Raw genomic sequence first — 22400 nt, 5'->3', positions numbered from 1 at the left:
ATTCAAGAGTTAAACATGATTCACAGCCCATTTATTCAAATGAAGAAGTAGGTGTAGCATAGATCAGAGGGCTTTTATTATATTAATAGTTCATCTTTTATATCCTTTGCTGCAAGTGCTGAAAGGAAGAAAAAGGCAGGATTTCTAGCTGTTGTGGGTAACAGATGAATTTGTTTTTGCACATGGCAAACATAGAAGATGATAAATGGTGGTAATAGCAAACAAAGGGAACCACCTGTCTTTATACCAAGGGGAAGGAAACCCCTTTTTTGGTGCTCAGTTAACCACAAAGGTTAACTCATTAATCCTGTTCTCAAAACTAGGCTGAAGTCAGGATTTTAACATTTTTAATTGTGAGAAGGAATATGATTCCTGGCAGATGGTATAACCTCTACAGCCATAGTCCTCATGTTTTACATAAATTCAGGTCTTAAGAAGCTGGAAATAGATTTAAAACTATATTTTAAGTTTTTTTTTACTGAGAAGTCTTATGAAAAAAGTTTGTTCATTGTTTTGAATGTAAGAAGCAGAGTGATTTTAAATCTTTTGTTTAAATGATGTTGCTCTTTGTTATTATGCCGGTATGGTGTTTTTCGTTATCTTTAATAAAATTAAAAGGAAGCTTGATCTACTGCTAAGCAGACTATTTAACTTCTACAAGAGTTTATATCCTTCTGCTACTTACAGTGGTAGAAGACAGCGTGTCTTGTGAAGGCTGCTTGTTCTTTGTTTTCACTTTTGCTGCTTACTTCATGTTTAAATGTAAAGGACTTTCAATATATAACTCTCAAAAGCCTGAGCTTTTTAGATATAGGAATAGTTTGCTCTTGTGCCCTTAATTTGGCAGGTAAAATCTAGTTCTTAAAACAGAATAATTTCTTGACAAGCTAAAAGTAGAGCTTAACCATACTGCCTCTCAACATAATGCCAGATTATGCGTTAGACTTTGATTCTTTCTGGCTTTCAATTAATCATTCAGAGTGGGAACACTCCACTTGTGACAGTCTTATCCCTTGGATTTGAGATGCCCATACCACACACCGATCATCAGCCTTTGGCTTGCCAGCATGGTAGCTCTCCAGAAATAGGAGGCAACAGAAAATGTAGTTTATGAATTCAGTTCTGTGTAGATCCTAGCATACCGTCTGCCATTCGTATGTGCAGCTTTGCTTACGGCACCAACCCTGTGCAGAAGCAGAGATTCCAGCGATGTGGGAGATGGCTAAAGGAGATTAACAGCTCGGTCAGTTATGCATAATAAATCATTCGTAGAATGATGCAAATGGAGGGAAGCCGTGTTTCTGGAAAGGCACGGGAACATGCTGTTGGCATGCTGTATAGTAGCTGTTCGGGAAGAGCTTCCCAAGTTACCAAACCAATGGAGAGGCTAGCGCTGTTGTATTTCAGTCAGGGAGGGGTGATCCTGGTGGGTTACTCTGGAAAATGTCAACTTCTATTTGCTTGCCATAAAACTGGAGTAAAATTCTGACTTAGCATTAGATTTCATACCTAAAGGATGGTACTTGTTTAAAATCCAGTTATTTGCAAAAGGAGAACCATAAAAATCTTCTAAATAGTTGGTTTTATTACCTTTGGTGGCAAACTTGACTGCTTCTATATGAGTGGGGGGAAATTTGAATTATTTGGGGGGAGTTGTTGCTGTACACTTATTTTTTTAATAAGTTGTTCCTTAAAGTATCTTTTTCCTATTGCTACATTAAAGAAAAGAAACAAAACAGCAAGGTAAAATGCCCAGCTGTGATAGGTAAACATTAAAACCGACTACATAGTTTAATCAACTACTAAACAATCTGGAAAATAGGATTAGAGGAAACATCTTGTTATAGCAGTTGTTCATCTTGCTTGAAAAATACTGAATTCCTGTAGCATTTTAATTGTCAAGGTGCTTTTTTTTAAAAAAAGGCTGCAGATTGAGTGATTATTATCCTTATTTATCTATTTGTCTCCAAAAGGTGTTGTCCTGCTGTAACTTAATGTATTATTTAATGTCTTGATGTACTTTGGCCTGCAAAGGAGTATGGAAGGGATTAGAAGTCAATATATAACTCCTTTATGTATTTTACCTCACTAAAGAGTGTTTAACAGATGCACAGACTGACTGAAGCAAAAGCTAGAAAAGTCATCTGGTTTCCTTGTGATAAAAGGTAGTGATTGCAAATGAAGATACCCTGTTGCTAGAAGTAGGCATGCCAGTAGCAAGAAACTGACGGCTATCTCAACATTGGACTGGTGTGATCTAGCTGGATAATACAAGTGTTTGTGAGCTATTAGGATTAAATTGTCTCAGTAAGCAAGGGTTTTGTTTGCTCAGAAGCAGGAGAAATACGCTATACTTTTTTTTTCCACTATAGAAGGAGGTACTTAAGTAACATCTCTCAGTAAGTCATCAAGTTGAATATCTTGTTACTTCTTCAAGAACATGCCTGATACTACCACTTGTAATTGGAAAGGAAACAATTTCAAAGAGTTTCAGTATGTGCAGATATTAGACATTAATTGCACCCTCCTTCAGTGACATAGACAAACTGAGGTTTACCATGTGGTGAGAAGCAAATAAGATCTCTGCAGTATTTGTCTGGGACATCCAATTGAAATCGAAAGTTTTTTCAAGTTGCAAATAAATTAGGTAGGGCAATTAGTATCCTGGAGGATAGTGTCCAGGGCCTCCTTCCACAGGGCTTCCAGATTAAGGAAGCACTTCCTAAGCGGCATATGCCTCCCTAAGGAGGCATTTCGTATTAATATTCTAGGTCCCCTGGTGAACAAACAATTAAACATACAAAACATGATTCCTTTTAAAACAGATCACATTTAATGAGCTGAATATAGCAGTATAAATTCTAGTATTTTTTGTGAAAAATTTCTTTTTGTGAATTTTGTGAAAGTTCATCTTCTATGCCTTATAGCACAGAAGGTCTTTTCCCACTCTGCTTTCTGTGCCAGCATTTGTCTGTAATACTGCAGGCAGATTTCTTCCTCAGTTTGCACTACACAGTTACTGTGATCAGCTGCTTTTGCAGTTCCTAGAAAGCCCAGTGTGAGTTTGTCAATTCCAACTGCATTTTGCAGAAAGGCATTAGGTAAGGGTACTTGCTGAACTCCAGCCTGCTTCGTTAGGATCTTGGCAGACTTGCTGCCAACTCATTAAGGACCGTAAAGTTCCCATAATCCATTTCTCAGAATTTTTCTTTAGAACCTGAGAGGTTCTAATCATGAGAATTTCCTGCAAACAAGAAATTCTAATTGTTGACTCTGTTTCTTCAGGGTAATTCAGCATCACTCTGTCCCTAGATCTCCTTTTTGTTTCTGCTGAGCGGCAAGATGCTTGATTAAGCTGTTTAGCCAAGCCTGCTGAAATACTTTCCCCTGAGTCCAGTGTCTACTAACATGAAATCATAGCTAGCAATTCTGTGTGTACCAGCAACTTGCCTTCCCACATGGAGGAGAAGAAAGTTCTTTTTGCAAATTTAGTTTTCCAAGGTCCAAGTAAATCTTGTGGGAGCTCTTAGAAGACTACGCTATGTATTGAGACATAGGGAGGTATAGGTAAGAATGATTTCATAGTACTGGTAGTGTTAAAATGGCGTTAAGTGCAGGTTTTTCTAGTCAACCCCAGATAAGGGGTGAGCTCAGAATCATAGTGTCAGGTTCAGTTTAGTGCTGCCTCTCACTTGCATACTCTTTGTGGATTGTTTTTAAACTAGTAGAGGTCTGATTTCAAAAACTGCTTTCTTTCATGTTCACAGAATCTGTCAATTGATGTATCTCTTAGGAATTTGTTCCATTTCATGGTTTTGGAATCAGAGATTTTTTTTTTTCATTTACTAAGACACCAGTAATTTTCCACTTACGTAGCGTTTCTGTCTGAGCACTGTTTACTGTGTAAGTACTGTCGAACTTCATAATGTTTAAATCTTGCTTATATAGAATATTTAAATATTGTTTATAGAAACAGAGATAGCAAAATTAAAAGCTTAGCTTAAAAATCTGTGCTTTTCTTCTGAAATCTTTTAATAATACATACGATGGGGTGCCAGTTCTCTGTTATTAATGGATAACGTAGTACATGTCTGTGAATCTCTGCTGCAGTTGTATATGCTGTCCACTGTGTGCCATTTAATAGCTGTGAAGATTATTAGTAATGCTTTCTTTCTATTTTTCAGGAACTGTATTTCAAGAATCTTTCAAAACAGAAACAAAAGGAAGTCATGGAGAAGAATGGAAGCAACCACAAACTTCGTGTTTGTGTTGCTACTTGCAATCGGGCTGATTATTCAAAATTAGCTCCCATTATGTTTGGTATTAAGGCAGAACCACAGTTCTTTGAGCTTGATGTTGTAGTCCTTGGTTCCCATCTGATTGATGATTATGGGTAAGATGGATTTTTGTATCCCTGCCATTCTGTTTCTGCTTTGTTAGTGAAAACATCAGGAATGTGCTTAAAAAAATTCTTGTCATCATAAATGTACATAACCAAATTTTACACACCATTTTCTCAGAATTTTTTTTTATTTCATTTTGGAGCTCCTTCTGAGATTTTGTGTTCCTCTTTCAAACCAGGCTTGGAATAATATCAAATTTCGTAAAGCTTTATGTGAGTGCTATAATTGAGATCTTCCACAGGACCAAATACTATATGAAGTGAAAAACTCGATTCATTCAGATTTGCTTAAGAATCTGATGAGAATCAGAGGAAGGTGGATTACATTTTTGAATTTTCACAGAGAAAACATACCTACAGTTATTTTGAGTTGGAGCTCCTCTGTTTTGCCTAAATAGTTACTGGAGAAATTGAATATCCAAGGGGAATACTGTCAGTTCTGACCTTCAGGATAGGGTTGAGGGGCTTGTCTCTTCTTGACAATATGAATAACTAACAGGCATGTTAGGTATGGTCCACTCCAGAACACCCTATAAATAATCAGAGCACCTGTCTGGGAGGGTGGACTGTCTTGGTCCCAAGGAAGGACTGTAACTTGAATCTCTCATAACCTAGGCAAGTATTTTTGTATTTGCTGGGGAAAGGACAGAAGGTAAAGGAACATCACGTGTATCCTGACTGAAGGCGGTGGGGTTGAGAGACACCTTTTTGCAGCCTATGAGTAAATATATAATTACCTGTCAAAAAAAGGAAGACGAAAAAAGCTGATCTGGCTTAGCAGTAGGGTAAGGGAGTTTGTTAGATATAAGAGTATATCCTTCAAAGTTGTGTTCAAACAAGAAAAACAGGAGTATAAATTCTAACAGGCTAACCACAGTAATGCAAGCAAAGAAGCTACTTGAAAAAGGCATAATCACTAGCAGAAGATCCTTCAAACATATCAGAAGCAGGAAAACTATCAAAAGATTTGTAGAGTCAGTAGATGAATGAGCCAGATGATTATGTTGTTGAGCTAGTATACAAGTAACACTCAGAGATGATAAAACCATCACTTAAAAACTAAAAGTTAATTTTTTTGAATCTGTGTTCAGTGAAGCCTGGGTTCTTTGCTGGAATCCAAAGCATCCATCTCAAATTAAATTTTCAGTGGAGGGAGTTATAAAACAATTAGATATGACCTGGATTACTCATGGAAGAGTTCCATTTCTGTTCTCGAAAAAAGATCCAGGAGCCATCTGGGGAGCTACCTATAGCCCCACTATCCCTACGAGGCAAATTAGAAAAAACTGTTGTAAATGATTTATTTATCCATGTGTCCAGCAAAGCTGCTATTCTGGTGATGAGTCACATAGCTTTCCTGAAAGGAAATCATGTCTGTTCTTTGAAAGACTCTAGAAACACATGGATGATAAGAGTTTGATTTCTCAGGGTTTCCAGAGCACATTCAGCAAGATTTCTCATTAAAGGTTTCCAGAAAAACATAATGGACATGGTATATGGTGGACGGTCTTCATATGGACAAGTATGTTCTGTTAAAATCTTTTAACAACTAGTTTTCTCAATAGAGGAGGATTACCACTGGGTTTGTGGGAATGGCTTTTGGTGCCTGTGACATTCAGCCTATTTGTGAATGAGCTGGGAGAGGGAGTGAACAGTGATGCAACAAGGTTTGATGCTGATGCTGAGCTGTTCAACGCTGTAGAAATGAAGGCTGGTTATGAGGAGTTTCAGAAGGCCCTAACAGAAGTACTGAGTGATCAAATAGTAGGTGAAGGTCAGGGCAAATAAATGGAAAATCATGCAAATGAGGGGAAGAAACAATCCAAACTTTATTTATGCAGTGAAGAGTGCTGATTGTCTGTTAGTGTCCAGGAATGATATTATGGACATCTAATTGACAGAACTTTGAAAACCTCACACCAGTGGTAAGCAGCAGTCCAAAAGTAACTCAATTATTGAGAAAGAACAAATGGAAAATTAGGTCACTGTAGGTATCTGTGGTATATCCACATCTTGAATTCTGGGCGTAGTACTTGTTTGTCTGCCATCCTCCTCTACCTCTCTGCTCCAAGATACTGGATCAGAAGAAGGTACAGAAAGAGACCACAATGACAGTCAAAGCTGTGGAACAGCTTTTGAACAAGAAGCTACTTAATACGTTAAGGCTCTTCAGCCTGGAACGTAAAGATGAAAAGAGGTCTGTAGAATCCTCACAGGCTTATAGAAAACATATAGGAAGTAATAGCTCACTGTCTATTCTAATTCATGAACTAGAGACATCAGATGACACTGGGACATGACAGATTCCAAGCAAAAGAAGATGGTTCTTCACATAACATGTGATTAAACTATTGAATTCTTTGCCACAGGTTATTGTAGATGCTAAAGATTTAACAAGTTGAAAAAGTGGCTGGACTAAGCCCTTCAAGAATATTTTTATGTACAAAGAAACTCTGCATATCCCTCTTGCAGTGGGAGAAGATCACTGTATGCTACTCATGTTGTTCTGTTATTGGCCATTGTTCAAACCCAGGACAGCTGTTCAAATGTTGTTGTATAAAATTAGTTTGTCAAGTTATGTGGCTGTAAAAGCAACTTGTATTTTACTCTTAACCTTTTCTTCTCCTTTTCAGTAACACCTATCGCATGATTGAACAAGATGACTTTGACATTCATACAAGGTTGCACACTATTGTGAGAGGCGAGGATGAGGCAGCCATGGTGGAGTCAGTGGGCCTTGCACTGGTGAAGTTACCGGATGTCCTGAACCGCTTGAAACCTGACATAATGATAGTGCACGGTGACAGATTTGATGCTTTGGCACTGGCCACTTCTGCAGCCCTGATGAATATTCGAATTCTTCACATTGAAGGTGGGGAAGTCAGTGGGACCATAGACGACTCTATCAGACACGCGATCACCAAATTGGCCCATTACCACGTATGCTGCACAAGAAGCGCAGAGCAGCATTTGATAGCCATGTGTGAAGACCATGATCGCATCCTTTTAGCGGGATGCCCCTCATATGACAAGCTTCTGTCTGCCAAAAATAAGGACTACATGAGTATTATACGCATGTGGCTAGGTGAGTAATCCACTTCGTTATGTGTTTCGTATTTCTTTCAAAACTAGACCAACTTAGTAACTGTTATCAACCTATGATCCCTGAAGCCTTGGGGATCTGTTGACCAGTGTCTCTGAGGAAAGTACAGAATAAGAAAAAAAAGACAGGCTTCTTGTCAGTAAGCTGAAGTTTGCTGAATTGGAGATGATTATGAACCCACTTCTCAAAAACCTAGTTGCTTTGCTGATTGTATTGCTTTATTTATAAACTTTCTTTAAAAACATTTCAACTTTTGTTTTACTGTGTATAGCTGAAAAACTACAAGCCTATCCCAGCAAACTTTGTCAAGGGAAAAAAAAACCTGCTTAAATTGGTAATTTCTTTGATAAGACCCATTTTTTAAACTGACTTTTCCTATATGAACAGTTATCTTGGTGTAAAGGATGTATCCAAATAGAATCAGAGCTCTTCAGGGCTAATTTAAAAACATGAAAGGGAATTTATATTCTGAACATTCTTTTGAGGAATGCATCGCAGTAGTGCAACATGCATCAAAGACTTTCAGTGTTTCATATCTGTTTGCTTACAAATAATTCCTGCAAGCAATGGGGTTTTGTGTTTGCTTTTTATTTTGGACAAAGAAATCTCCTGTAAGGTATGTTAACTTGTGCAGATAGAAGCTGGAGTCTTGGTGGATCAGTAGGTGAATACTTTGCAGATAAACTTTTCAACAAATGTGCTGAAACAAGTAAGATTGTGTCGCTTCCATTTTTTTCTTAAGCAATGGTAAAAAGGCTTTGCTCGAGTATTGGAGAACTGACAGGAATCCTGAGTAATGAGTCATAGTGAGAATTAAATACCACAGTATGAGTGATACCTATCTGTTTGCTGTTGTGAAACAGCCTTGCAGGTAGATCCCAGTCTTACTGCCATTCCTCTAAGTAGAGAGCAACTTCAAGGGCTTTCACATTATCCCAGATTTGCACTGATGTGAGAACAGGCTTTCCACTCTGGTGTACTCTTGCAAAGTTTTAAGGAAAGGCCTGCGAGTTAACTTTGTGTTGGCCTTTGACTACAGCAGTTATGAGTCTCGCTTAGAGAGGCAAAAAATAAAATAGATCCTCCTGTTACTCCCCCCATGAGTTTTACTGTAGCATTGCAATTCATGTGCTAAGATATCCTGTTCAGTGCTTAGACAGTTCAGGCATTCACATCAGTAATTTGAGAACTAGGTCCTCCATTCTCTTTCCATTCTCTGCCAGTAAAAAAAAACTCTTCTTGGGCTCTGTTTGAACAGGTGAAGATGTCAAGCCCAGAGATTATATAGTTGCTCTGCAGCATCCTGTAACCACAGATATTAAACATTCCATAAAGATGTTTGAGCTGACACTAGATGCACTCATCTCCTTCAACAAGAGAACGCTTGTTCTATTCCCCAATGTGGATGCAGGTGAGTAAAATTGGTACTGATGCCTTCATGACAGCGTGATGGCTAACAAACTGGCCTAAAGAATACATTGGTTCTTATGGAGTGCTTTCAAGCCAGAATGTCCAGCCAGTTGGAACCAGCTGGATGATCTCAGTGTGCACCCACTGCAGCTCCATGGTCACATTGCAGGATATCTCATCTTTTCAGTCTTGGGAGGAAGATGAAAGGAAGCCATGTGACACCCAGAAGTGACATTAGTGCTCTTGCATGAACTAAAACTTATACAAAGACTTCTCCAGTGGATTTTGGGATCAGACTTGCCCAGCTCTAAAACTTGTGCAGTGGGGATAAAAAAAAAAAAAAAAGAACAAAAATAGCTTGGAGCTAGCAATTCAGTCGCTTGCTATCAGCTCTTTTGCATGTGGAGGCTTTCAGTTTAACAAAAAGCTTGAATCGTTTATTCATACCCTGTGTTTTCCTGTAGGAAGCAAAGAGATGGTTCGAGTAATGAGGAAGAAGGGCATTGAACACCATCCCAATTTTCGGGCAGTAAAGCATGTTCCATTTGACCAGTTCATTCAGCTAGTGGCGCATGCTGGTTGTATGATCGGTAACAGCAGCTGTGGTGTCAGAGAGGTGGGAGCATTTGGTACACCTGTCATCAACTTGGGGACACGTCAGACAGGAAGAGAAACAGGTTTGTTTAACTACTTTAGTTTCCTCAGAGTTCTGAGTTTCTTTTGTTCCAAAGGATAAAGTCACATGCTTGCCAGAGATCGTCTTGCAGTATCAGCACCATATTATTTGTGACCTATTTTAAAGCTTCACTGGCTATTCTTGTCATCACATCAGTGATGCTGTTGTGTTTTATATGGCTTTTTTATCTATACACCAATGCAAATAAAATACATTTCCATTTGCAGTGGCTTCCATTTGCCAGAATAGACAACTAATATTTTTCCTGTATAGTTACTCTGATGTTTGACAGGTATACAACTTCACTTTAAAAATACAAATTCCAGCACTTCAGAAAGTACCTGTATTGTGATATTTCAGTCATGCATATTCAACACAAATGGTTGTTTACCTGCTGTTTTCATCTGTACTCTTCTTGTTTATGAGAATTGCACTGAAGGCTAATCTTCTACCCTATAGTGCATGACACTGTACCATAGGAATCACCATGGCTTCAATGGGAACAGGAGTAGGCACAGAAAAGATCAAGGGTAATGTCTATCTGGCTGGAGGCGTTCCTGCTCAGAGGACACAAAATTATTTATTTATTCATTTATAAAACAGTTCTTATCATCTAATATCATTTAAGTAGATGACCTGTTCTGTTATGTTCATTTTTTGTCATCTAGGTGAAAATGTTCTTCATGTTCGTGATGCTGACACACAGGATAAGATTCTGCATGCTCTGCAGCTTCAGTTTGGTAAGCAGTATCCATGGTAAGTGTGTTTGTTTTGCTTCACAGGGCGTGTTAAAGCAGTGGGAAAAAAAGGCACTCAATCTTGAGGTGGTTCATCAGAACTGACGAGGATATTTTCACTGCTCTAATCTGAAGCTACAAATGGTTTTTCATTTTACATGGCTCATTCAGAATCATAGTGCAGTGTCCTGTGTGCAGATGAGTACCTATAGAGCAAAACATTACTAGTAATGTTTTGGTATAACTAATACTTCAACATCCAACAAAAAGGCAAGAGGTCAAAATTTAGCTGTTAGCTTCAACTAGCATGATTCATGCAGCTTGTTCCATAGCAGTAGTACAGGAGAACATCCTGTCCATCCATCTTTTGACTCCTTCTGCTTGAAGGACACACTACTTTATAGCTGGCTTGAATTCCAGCATGCTCTCTAGAGAGACTGGATTACAGCAAGCTCCCAGAAGAGCTACTGGATTACAGCAAGATGCCTTCACTGGTCTTCACACAGTAGTGTTTGTAGTGTTGTTGCTCTTAAACAACGAAGTTGTTACAAACTTCATGAGATTGCACAAGTTCAAGGGCAAGAATCAAGGGTATATTTGTTAAGAATCTCAATAAACTAATGAAACTGAATTGTGTTCTCCTAAATGTCTGATGCCGTATACGGTGCTATTTCTCTCTGTTGCAGACTGACATGAATTGTACCCTTTAAAATCACCTAGTTGTCGTCTGTGTGATAAGTACATCTTTTCTGGACATATAGCACCAGAAGCTCATAGTTCTTAATTCCAGCAATCTTTAGAGCTTTATTATGTGAGTTTGTTCATTAAACGCTTAATTTTTAATTCAATTTTTTGGTGTCTTTAATATTCCAGTTTTTCACATTCCATGTTTCATATTCCAAAACGGAGCTAATGCCAAACTTGCACAATCTGTTGAGTATAATATTCAAACTGCTGCATGTTAATGAAGTATCTACAATATCCCATGCCTGGCTCAGGTAGTCTGAAGCGAAGTATTGTCATAGGAGACATGCCGAAATTTTGTAATGATACAGTGTTACAGCCTTCTGTCATATAAAAAACTTCACAGATTGTAGTGTTAAACCCATTACAATTGATCTTTTTTTCATATAATAGCTCAAAAATATATGGAGATGGTAATGCCGTTCCAAGGATTCTGAAGTTCCTCAAATCTATTGACCTTGAAGAGCCACTGCAAAAGAAATTCTGTTTTCCTCCTGTCAAAGATAATATCTCTCAAGATATCGACCATATTCTGGAGACACAGAGTGCCTTGGCAGTGGATCTAGGTGGAACAAATCTCCGAGTAGCAATTGTCAGTATGAAGGTAAATACTCTGTCGTGCTTTTATACATTCTGCAGACTCTATTGGGCTTTGTAGTTCTTTTCTTAGCCTGGGGATGGGCTGATGATAAACAAGACCTCCAGTAAGGAGCAGTCCTACCAGCTTTTGCTGTTAAGTGGTATAGTAGATTTTCCCCCATTTGATGTCTCTCTCATCAAATCATGCTATAACTTGCCTACTGGTTTGTTCTTCTAAGTCTGCTGTTTAACTAGCAAAGCCCATCTGCCAGTGCATGGCCCCAGCTGCTGCTTCTCTGTGGGAAGTCATATGGCCCTAGAAGAGTTGGACAACTTTCAGATGTTTTAGTCCCCAAAACAGAGGTGCCTCAGTTCACTCTGCAGCTTTTTATAGCTCATACAAGAAAGGAAAGGTTCCATGAGCAGTCTCCTTCCTTCCCAGTTGCCTTACAGAGCCACATAATGGACGCACAGAATCCTTCTGAACATCAGTCAAGAGCTAGAAAAGCAGTTTACTGAAGAAGGGTGGTGGTTCACGGTTCAGGATACAGAGTCTTTGGATCTCTTTTACCAACAGAAGAAAGGCTAGTAAAAAAATTGTTAATATCTTCCAAGCTCTTCCTGCATAGAAGCATAATTAGTAAGACAGCACCAGGCCTCAGCTGGCTTTAGTGTTCAGTGTAAAGCATCACACCACAGAGATGTAGACCAATTAAAGACAATCTGGAGAAGAGCCACAACAATTACTGCAGACCTAGAAAACAGGGAAAGGTTGAAGAAACTGGAATTGGTTAGTCCAGAGAAGAAGGGAATGACTGGGGAAAAAAAAGTCTTCAAATATGTAGAAGCCTTTTCCAACAGGAGGAGAAAAGTCTGTTTTACTTGTGCATGAACAAGTAGCAAAGGATTAAGACAGCTGGAAGGGAAACTTGTAGCTTAGCTGTCAATGCAGTAGAAAGCTAGAATAGATAATCTGGAAGAGGGTGGTGTCTTCATCACTAAACAGTTAGGAACAGGTGAAGAAAAGGTCTCAAGAATGTGATAGTTACAGTTTGTTGATCTTGCATTGGTAAAAGAGAGGGAATTAGAATCACATGAGGATCTTCTGAAATTCCTTCTAGGGTTTTGACTGTGTTGACTGTGATTGTTTCCCCTTTGATGTCTGAAAACAGATGCTTGATGGTTTAATGCCATCTTCAGTATAAACAGCATTTGGTACATATGCTAGAATTCATAGGTACTTTAAAGACTATGAGTTTTGAGTCCAAAGTGCTTCTCTTTCTGTGGAAAAAAGACCTTTCAGCCTTCTGAAATAAGCTTGAAATGCTTTAGAGGCTCTATGGAAAGATGCTTAGACTTAGGGGTATTTTGTGATTTAATGGATTCTGTGCTCAGGAGTTCCTCAACCCATTTTCCTGATAATGGCACAGCAGAAAGCTTTCTCTAGCCTGTGCCATACAACTAATAACTATGCATGGCTTGTGTAGCTCTGGTATTTATAGGCAATATATTAAATATCTTAAACACTTGCCAGCTAACTTAGAAAGATGAAAATCTATGCTTGGCAAAAAATATTGAACACTAAAATCCTAAAAAATAGCACGTGAGGCAACCAAAGAGGCATAAATGTCAACCTGGTGCTAAATCACCTGTAAAGGCATCCTGTAATGAAATAAGTATATACACCAATACAATCAGCTGATTATCGAGACCACTAAAAAAAGAAATTTCTGTTTAAACTTGGAAGCTTCAAACTTGTGGCAAAAATGGGATAAGAATTATTTGGTGATGTTATAAATGTATTTGAAATAATTTTTATCTAGTTTGATTAATAGAAGGACACTTAGGACTAAAGAATTTTAACTCATTTCGATACGTGCCCTCTTTTTTTGGGAAAAATGTAAAAACTGTGAACTCCTAAGCACTGTAAGGATTTGATTTGAAATTGATATCCAGAGGTTTTTGGCTTTTATTCTCAACAGTGTTGGATATTTACTGCTATTGTTACACTATGTGCCTCCACATCTCTAGATCAGTTGGAGAGTTACCCAGAAGGAAAAGCATGTTGCCTCAAGCAACCTGAAGGGCTATGTAGTTGGATCTGTTGTAGTCCACAATTTTTTCATTCCCTTAAAAGGAGATGTCTGGTAGATAAGGTCTTGAAGAGAACTTCTAAGTATGACTTTTTTGAAAGTAAGACTGTGACACTGGTAGAAATGGAACTGTATTGAAAAATAATCTTGCCTGTTTTGGAGGGCATAGCTTAGGGTGGCATTCATGAACGTTAAAATGTAAGCAGTCAGAGCAAGAAGAAAATGATGGAAATACCATAATAAACTCTACACAACAGCTGTAAGCATTTAACAGCATGTGGCAAAGTTGAAGGTACAGTTTTCTTTTCTTGAAGAAAACGACTGAGCTTTCAAGAGCTCTGGAAACAGTCCTTTTAAAAATTGTCTCTTCAGATAAATTGGTTGCTGCAACCTTGTCCTCCAGTCTAGTTTCCTCTGATTCCCTCGCGCTTCATACCAAGAAGTAAAGAGGAGCCTAAAGTAGAAGGAAAAAAAACATCCCGACTGCTGATGTGATGCTGAAATGGTGTGTTCTGGTGCTTAGACATCAGGGTCTTGGAATTTCTAAGTTATTTTGGCCATATTGCATATTGACTGACTTTGTTACTCCTTTGTCCATAGTTGTGTTAATACATTGCTCTTCAATCCCGACTGCTGATGTGATGCTGAAATGGTGTGTTCTGGTGCTTAGACATCAGGGTCTTGGAATTTCTAAGTTATTTTGGCCATATTGCATATTGACTGACTTTGTTACTCCTTTGTCCATAGTTGTGTTAATACATTGCTCTTCATTTACATATAGTGTGGAGAGAGAGAACATTGCTAGGCAAAATACCAGCTTCTCAAATTTCCTGGCCTATTGCTGCAAGATTCACATCACATTCATATTAGTTCCTAGGCACCCACAGATTCAGCTATGAACAATGAATGCTTTTATATGGCTGCGTCACTCCCAGGCCATAAAAATACTCCCTTCCTCCTGGACCCTCACTCCCACACACAACAGACGTCACAGTAGACAGTACTGCAGAAATATTTGAAGTGACTCACAATCGTAATTGCTTAGAAGAAAGATTATTTCTGAAAGGATAGCAATGTAAACTGAGCATTGAAATTCCAGGCATTTCTCTGGCTGACTTTCCTCCTGCTGGTTAAAAAAAAGCTGTATTCATGGCACCATGCAAAATTCCATATAGTCAAATCAGAAACATTTTATTTTCAAAGCACTGAGGGTTTGTTTTGCCTTTTTTAGCAATTGTTATTCTCTTACTACTTTTAATGCTTTAGAGTGTTCAGTTTAACTGTATCATGGTTTATTCCTAACAGCAGTTCTAGCAGCCCCTGTCATATTTCCTTGAACTGCCCATGTTGTGTTCTTTAAAATACGTACTGTATTTCAGACAGAGGAGGTTGATTACAGAGGGCCTAATCTTGCAAACTTCTCCCTCAGGCTGTCAGGCGTCTTCTTTCACAGAACAGCTTGTATGACCAGAACCTAAGCTGTGCATCTATTTTTGTTTTTAAAGAGAAAAGTTTTGGCTCTCCATTGTTAAGCTGACCCATAGTTGAAACTGAAAAGAACTTTCATCATAAAGTTCATTTATATGGTGCAGGTTTTGTTGTTTCTACTTTCTAGGGTGAAATAGTTAAGAAGTATACTCAGCTCAATCCTAAGACGTATGAAGACAGACTAGAATTAATTCTGAAGATGTGTGTAGAGGCTGCATCGGAGGCAGTAAACCTGAACTGCAGAATTCTGGGAGTGGGTAAGTTAATGTCTCTTCTTCTGAGATTTTCACTAAATGAAATCACTGCACGTTAATTTAAAACACTTTTCCAAAACAGATTGAGTATATTTTGATGCTCTTAAATTATATTTCTAACATAGTAACTTTTTTAAATGGCTGTGAAAATGAGCTGACGACAATACCTGAAGTTTTCCCACTCTGTATGAGCTATGAAAGCAATCTGCTCGTCTGTAACAGTGCCCAAGTCCTGAGCTACAACACCATTGAATTTATAGTACAGGTTCCCTCATTGCTGAAAGAAATGCTATTTGTGCTGAATTATATTGTCTCTGACTGTGATTTTGAATGACATATAAACAGTCCTTCTAACGGAAATTCATCTAAAAGGTACGGTATGTAGTAGAAGTGGCTTTTCAAGCCCCTGCAGTGTCAGAAATGTGTGGTTAGATGCTTAGCGCATATTGGAACTACTCTTGAGACTCCTGCAGCCGAGTACAGTTTTCTCTAGTGCCTGTCACCCTTTCTCTGTGGCCAGGATCAGCCATGCAGCAGAACAGGGCAGAATATAAATGGCCAAAGTGTTAGATCAGATTTGGAGCTAAGAGATGACAGCAGTGTTTTTGTTCATTTCCATTTTACTTACAGTGTAGTAGAGATCCACTTTAAAGTACGTGTTTGTATTGTAACTAGTCTCCACTTCTTCAGTTTCATGATGAGACTGAGCTGTGGTCTGAGATATTAGTTATTGATGTAATCAATTTTTGTTTGATTCCAAAGATTTGAGCAGAATTTATCGAAGTTAGAAAGAGTAAACATGTTTTCTTAACCTACTGCTGCGTTAGCAATTATTAAATAAGATTTTGTTGCAATATACTTTTTTTTTTTTTTTTTTTTTTTTTAATCCTAGGGAGACCTTCACAGATTTTCAGTATGTTTCTGGGAGTAACATTTCTAGTAGGTACTTGTTGACAGATTTATAGTTACTTTGTTCTTCACAAACTGAGATTTTCGTGCCTATTACAGCTTTAGTGCTCAATTCAGCTGCAGGTCCCGTGGTTTTTGTGGCAGCTTTCTATTATAATTTTAACTAAGCAATTGGAGTTTCTTTCACAGGGTCTTCTGACATCTTTAGATAAACTCTGCAATTATACAATCTCTGTATAAGAATAATGGTTAAAATCTTCAAACTTTGTTTTCTGGAGCTAAATACTTGCCTAATAGGGTGGCCTACTTCTCAGAGGTACTCTAAGAGTCCATCAACCTTGGAATCCCCACCAACGAGTAGAACAGCACTAACCGTGTTTCCATTCAGTAGGCACCTCTCTGAACATAGCTGGGTACTTTCATAAGGAAAACATTGTATTTCTAAGTAGAACTTGCCACTCAAAGTCCAGTGATTATTTTTAGTCATTCCAAATCTGAAAAGGTATAGCAGATTTCAAGATATTTTTACTATTGCACAGTTTAAGCAATTTATTCAGTGCAGTTTATTATATGTCTTTTATGCAAGACTAGGAAGAAACATGAAAATTGAATGATTTGCTGCAATATTGCCTGAACTAAGAAGATCAACTCTTGATTAACTAATGCTGTTTCCCATCTAGTTCATCTTAAAATGTTGGGTGCATCCTCAACGGAGCAGTAGAATTTTGTTAATTTTCTTCACGTCAGAAACAGCACTGCCAGTAATACGTAGAGATTTTTACATCAGTGGTTTTAAAATCTAGTACAGGAAATAAAAATACTTTCTATTGCAAATGGGAAAATAGATATTTACTGCAAGGATTGCACGCATTCAGTTTTGCTTTCTCTCTCCTGTGTTTATGGGACTTAGGTATTTCCACAGGTGGACGGGTAAATCCTCGAGAAGGAATTGTGCTTCACTCCACCAAGCTCATTCAGGAGTGGAGCTGTGTGGATCTCAGAACCCCAATATCTGATGTTCTGCACCTGCCGGTCTGGGTGGACAATGATGGAAACTGTGCTGCTTTGGCAGAGAGGAAATTTGGTCATGGAAAAGGAGTAGAAAATTTTGTAACACTCATCACTGGTACAGGTGGGTAGATTATAGTGAAATGAAACCCAAAGTCCATATACTAGCACCATCACTCAGAGACTCAGCTGCTCTTAAAAGCATAAACAATATCATTGTACCTGCATGGTGCCTCATATATTAAGTTCTTTAAGCAAAAATCCTTTGCTACTGTATCCATTTGTACCATTTGCAGTACTTTTTTAACTTAGGCAAACAGAACATTTGGCATTGCATAAGCTGCATTGATAAAAAGAAGTTCTGCTGATACAGCTGAACTGTTTTAAAACCATTTTAAGTAAGCAAAACCTGAGCGACTTTGGCTGGAATCATCTTGTGATTCAGCTTTATAGCTTGATTTTTCTTCCAGCTACAGAAAATAGAAGTCAGCTCAGGATACCTGTCTAAAACAGCTAGATGAGCAACTTAGCATGACGAATCATGTTTATTATATCTCAAATGCAAATGTGGGGTAACTTTTCTCCTTCGTTAAGTGTATAGTCCTTTAGAATGGTGGAAATGACAACAGTTGAAGAATCCCCACTTGGGATTTGTGAAGGGGTAGAAGATTGCAGGTGTAAATGCCCTGGCTCATTGGCATAGAGGTTACAGTCGTTGTATAGATGTCTAACTATGGCGTTAAAGCATCTTCTCTGAAATGCAAAATTTTAAGGCCACTCGAAAGGTTAGCTTTGTGCATGAAGAGCAAGATTTGTGATAGTAGTCCTGAGACACTTGTGTCTAGGATGCCTCTTAGTACCTTCCATAGGCTTGAGCATAAGCTTGGAAGAAAGGATGAACATTATATATCATTTTTTTAAGTATGGATAGAAGGGAGCTATAAGCTTGCCTTCTAGGAGTGTGTTGAACAGAGATGAGTTCTTCCGTAACCAGTCATTCATTTGGTCGCCAGTATAGAAGACCACTGATGCATTTATTTTATCTTTATTAGAATAAGCAAATGTGAAAGAATTGGGGCTATATTTTATCTTTTTAACTCTCAGCAACTTTCATACCTTTGCAGGAATTGGAGGTGGAATCATTCATCAACACGAATTGATCCATGGCAGCTCTTTCTGTGCTGCTGAACTTGGGCACATTGTCGTGTCTTTGGATGGGCCGGAGTGTCTCTGTGGTAGCCAAGGATGTATAGAAGCATATGCCTCTGGAATAGCCTTACAGAGAGAAGCTAAGAAACTGCATGATGGTATTTATGTACTTCAAAAAAAAAAAAAATTCAGATGGGTTTCTAAACTGCAGAATAGGCAAAATTGCAAGGATGACATGAAAAAAATGGGCATGCCTTCTTGTTTCCTGAAGGAGAGGAGAATGAGCTTATGGGCAACCAGAAAGACTTCTTGTTTATGGCCACCCCAGAAGCTGCTGCTGCCGCTACCTTTGCAGCACAGTGCAGTTCTGTCTCAGTTATGGCAGTACTCAGGCAAGCCACACTTGGAACCTTTTGTCTCATAATTACCACAAGCATGTAGGAGAGTTTTGCCTCTGTTTTTTAGGCATGCCATAGGGTAGCCATTTTCAGAGGCATTTTGCAAGGGGTTTGGTTTCACAGTGGTTGTCTTTCAGCAATAGCTTCCCAGACTTGGATAATGATGAAAACATTTTATAATTTAGTTTATTAAGGTCTGGGGCTGACAAGACTAGCAAATTATCATATTGCAATTGTTTGTTTGAATTTGAGGCGCTGGTTCTACGAACAATTTCCTGAATAATATGGATATGGTTGCTTTGACTGAACTCAGGGGTGGGTGGATTTCTCAGCCTCCCAGGCTTCAGTTTGCAAGTAACAGAGATGTAAAGATCTTAACTGTCTATCATCCTCCATCTCTCGCCTCATCACATCACCATGTTTTCCTCTTGGCTTTCTCTCTTCCACTACAAACAGAGGATGTGCTTTTAGTAGAAGGAATGTCCATGAAGAAGGAGGAGGTGGTTAGTGCTGCACATCTCATTCAGGCAGCTAAACTTGGGAATGCAAAAGCAGACAGCATTCTCAGAACAGGTAAGACAGTAACACCACAATTGCATAGTTCCTCCATCAGAGTTGAGGATTTTTGTATAATTACAAATGGTAATGGAATGTTAAATACCAGTGTTGGAGGAGATGTAGGCAGCTTATGTATTATTTACAGAGTCCCTAGTCCAGAGAATGAGAAGATGAAAAGTTCCTGCAAAAATAAGTTTGTCCTTATATTAAAAAAAAGTGAAATCTCAATATGTGCATATTATTTTGAAAAATTATGGGACATTTCATGATAGGCAAATGAACGCCTAGTCTGAGCAAGCAAGGGCAATAAGCATGTAACTTTACGTGGGATGTTTTATTGTTTTACAAGCTTTAAACACAGTCCTCTTCCTCATACATAGCTGATATAGCACAAAGATAGTAGAATAATGTTTTCCTTTTTTCTCTTAGATTAGAAGTGTGGTAGTACATTGCTTTATCTTTGACATCTGTATCCGTGTATAGTGCATTATCCTGCAATAAAATTACCCTTTTTTTCCCTTTTATTTTGAAAGAAAAATTAATGGCAAGCTGATATGTTTTATAGCATAAAGTCATAACTGCCTGCCATATGGAATAAAAAGCTTTATTTATTTATAAGTGTTATTTGCTGCTAACAGACCTATTTCAGCAACTGATGCTTGGACTGTTCTCTGTTATTTAATTTCTTTATCTGTATTTTTTTCAGCTGGGACAGCATTAGGCCTTGGAGTTGTGAACATTCTGCACACTATGAACCCCTCTCTTGTGATCCTGTCTGGAGTTCTAGCCAGCCACTATGTTAATGCTGTTAAAGACGTGATACATCGACAGGCTTTATCCTCTGCTAAAACTGTGGATGTGGTGGTCTCAAATCTAGCAGATCCTGCCCTTCTTGGAGCTGCTAGTCTGGTACTGGATTATACTACACGTAGAACATACTAGGTACCAGGAAGAATTATACAATTGGACTCTTCAGATTCCTAATTGGTGGAGGGAATACTGTGCCCAAAATGTTTTCTTTGACCAGAGCAGCTACTGAATCAGAGTACGGTTCTGAATAATTAGTGACTACTTCAGCAATTCCTAATTGAGGTGGTATTTTTTTAATTATTTTTTTCTAAATTTTGTCCATGTTCATAGGAGCTAACGTGCAATTCTCTTGTTTTTCATCACCTCTCTGGGCAAGCCCAGATGTTGCTTTAAGTGTAGTTGAATTATTTATGAACATACCTTGATGTACTCTAGGAAACAGATGTGGGGTGGTATGTCAAATTATAGCTAATGCTTCAGGTTCTACATCCTATTTCCCATCTATATGAAATGAAAAATACAGATTTTGACTAGCTTTTCCATTTTTAAGCTTCCACCCACAAGTAACTGTGTAATCACAAATAGTAGGTAGTAGATTCAGTGGGTGGAAAGAAGAGAGATGTTGCCTCTACAAACAAAAATGCTGCATCTAAAAATTGTGGTTCATGAAGGACTTGGAGAAGGCAGTTATTTATCACAGCACCTTTAGAGAGGTGATCCCATTTTAGAAGCTTTGCATATGAAGGAAAAAGACTGTCTGTGATCTACTGAGTTTACAGACTGCCAGTGCTGTCCAAAGAAACTGACAGGCATAGCAGTGAGCATCTTCTTTGTCTTCTGACTATGGCCAACAGTAAATTATTTGAATTTTATTTTTCTGGGCTTTTTGTTTGGTTGGTTGGTTTTGTTTGTTTGTTTGTGGTAAACTGCATGGGAAGAATTTCGTTTCTCAAGGGACTTGGTCAACCACATTTTGTCTCCCACAGCAGAAAGGGTGGCCAGTTAGCTGAATTTTAGTAATGTGATACTGCTGAGCGTAAAGGGTCTTTCAAGAAATTCCATCCACTGCAGTGTTACATAGTGCATCTCCTCAGCAGCGCTGGTGGCTGCAGGTACATTGTTCTTGACTTGCACTCACCATCAGCTTATGAGATGGAGAGTCAAATCTGAGGCCTGATCCTCATCTTCAAGGCATTCACTGGCCAAGGAGCAGAGTATATCAGGTATCAATAACCACTTGCCTAAGGGGAACCATGGATTGGTATGATACAGTGGAACTTTCTCCAGAAAGGTTTTGTATGAGGGAGAAAAGACTGTCAGAGGTTGAAGGCTGTGCAGATTAGCCCTCTTGACAGTGTAACATTTCTTTGACCAAACCTTCTTGACATAAATACAGTTCTGTCTTTATCCAGTTGTTCTTTAGCACATTTTCAAAATACTGGCAGAGTAACCTAATGACAATTACGTACCACAACGAAAAAATAAAAAACAGAACCACCTAACTGATCAGCTGTCCCAGCAAGAAGACACCTGCGTGAGGAACAGTCACAAGACTGTCTTCTGCTCTGCCTTTAATGATCTATTTTAACAATGACTAATTAAACTACCACTGTCTGTAAGTCTCAGAAGGTTTGTATCTCTGCCCAGTAATAATGAGTGTGTGTGCAGGGTGGGGGGGGTAGAAGGATTTTTCTGCAACCCAAATGAAGCACCCTCTTCCAGTCACTGCCCTCTGCCATGCAATAACCTTGGACTGAATACACATTAGTAGACTACAGTGGACCACACCACTGACTGCTTCTTGAAGTGAATCAATCAACAATGAAATAATTACACAAGTAGCCTTCACTTCATCCTCTCCTCTGCAGGGAAAGCTGAGAACTTGCATTTTTTTATAACTGCTTTTAGAAATAACACCAAATCTCTGCCTCAGTGTCTCCAAGAAAAACAATACAGCCTGCTCCCTCAAATCTCCTGCACCAGTCTTTTTATATCTTTCTTAAAACCAGCAACTAAGGAGACACTGGAAAATCATATCTTAATAATTTGCAAAATTTCTGTAGGCTCTGTGGCACCAACGGC

General features: G+C 38.5%; 1 protein-coding gene across 2 annotated transcripts in view; it reads left to right on the top strand.

The window, feature by feature from the left end:
- Positions 1-21190, top strand: part of GNE (glucosamine (UDP-N-acetyl)-2-epimerase/N-acetylmannosamine kinase) — a 32194-nt gene extending 11004 nt beyond the window's left edge. For both annotated transcript variants that reach the window (XM_064502608.1, XM_026099362.2), the window contains exons 2-12: positions 4185-4393; positions 7036-7487; positions 8764-8916; positions 9380-9592; positions 10260-10347; positions 11466-11676; positions 15360-15489; positions 17306-17527; positions 18528-18710; positions 19407-19523; positions 20215-21190. In XM_064502608.1, coding sequence (XP_064358678.1) covers positions 4185-4393; positions 7036-7487; positions 8764-8916; positions 9380-9592; positions 10260-10347; positions 11466-11676; positions 15360-15489; positions 17306-17527; positions 18528-18710; positions 19407-19523; positions 20215-20450 — 2214 coding nt within the window. In that variant the 3' untranslated portion in view covers positions 20451-21190. The remainder of the gene's footprint in view (positions 1-4184; positions 4394-7035; positions 7488-8763; positions 8917-9379; positions 9593-10259; positions 10348-11465; positions 11677-15359; positions 15490-17305; positions 17528-18527; positions 18711-19406; positions 19524-20214) is intronic.
- The last annotated feature ends 1210 nt before the right edge of the window (positions 21191-22400 follow it).

This window comes from Dromaius novaehollandiae, chromosome Z (assembly GCF_036370855.1).
Source record: "Dromaius novaehollandiae isolate bDroNov1 chromosome Z, bDroNov1.hap1, whole genome shotgun sequence".
Taxonomy (NCBI): Eukaryota; Metazoa; Chordata; class Aves; order Casuariiformes; family Dromaiidae; genus Dromaius; species Dromaius novaehollandiae.
This window is presented reverse-complemented; position numbering and strand designations above follow the sequence as displayed.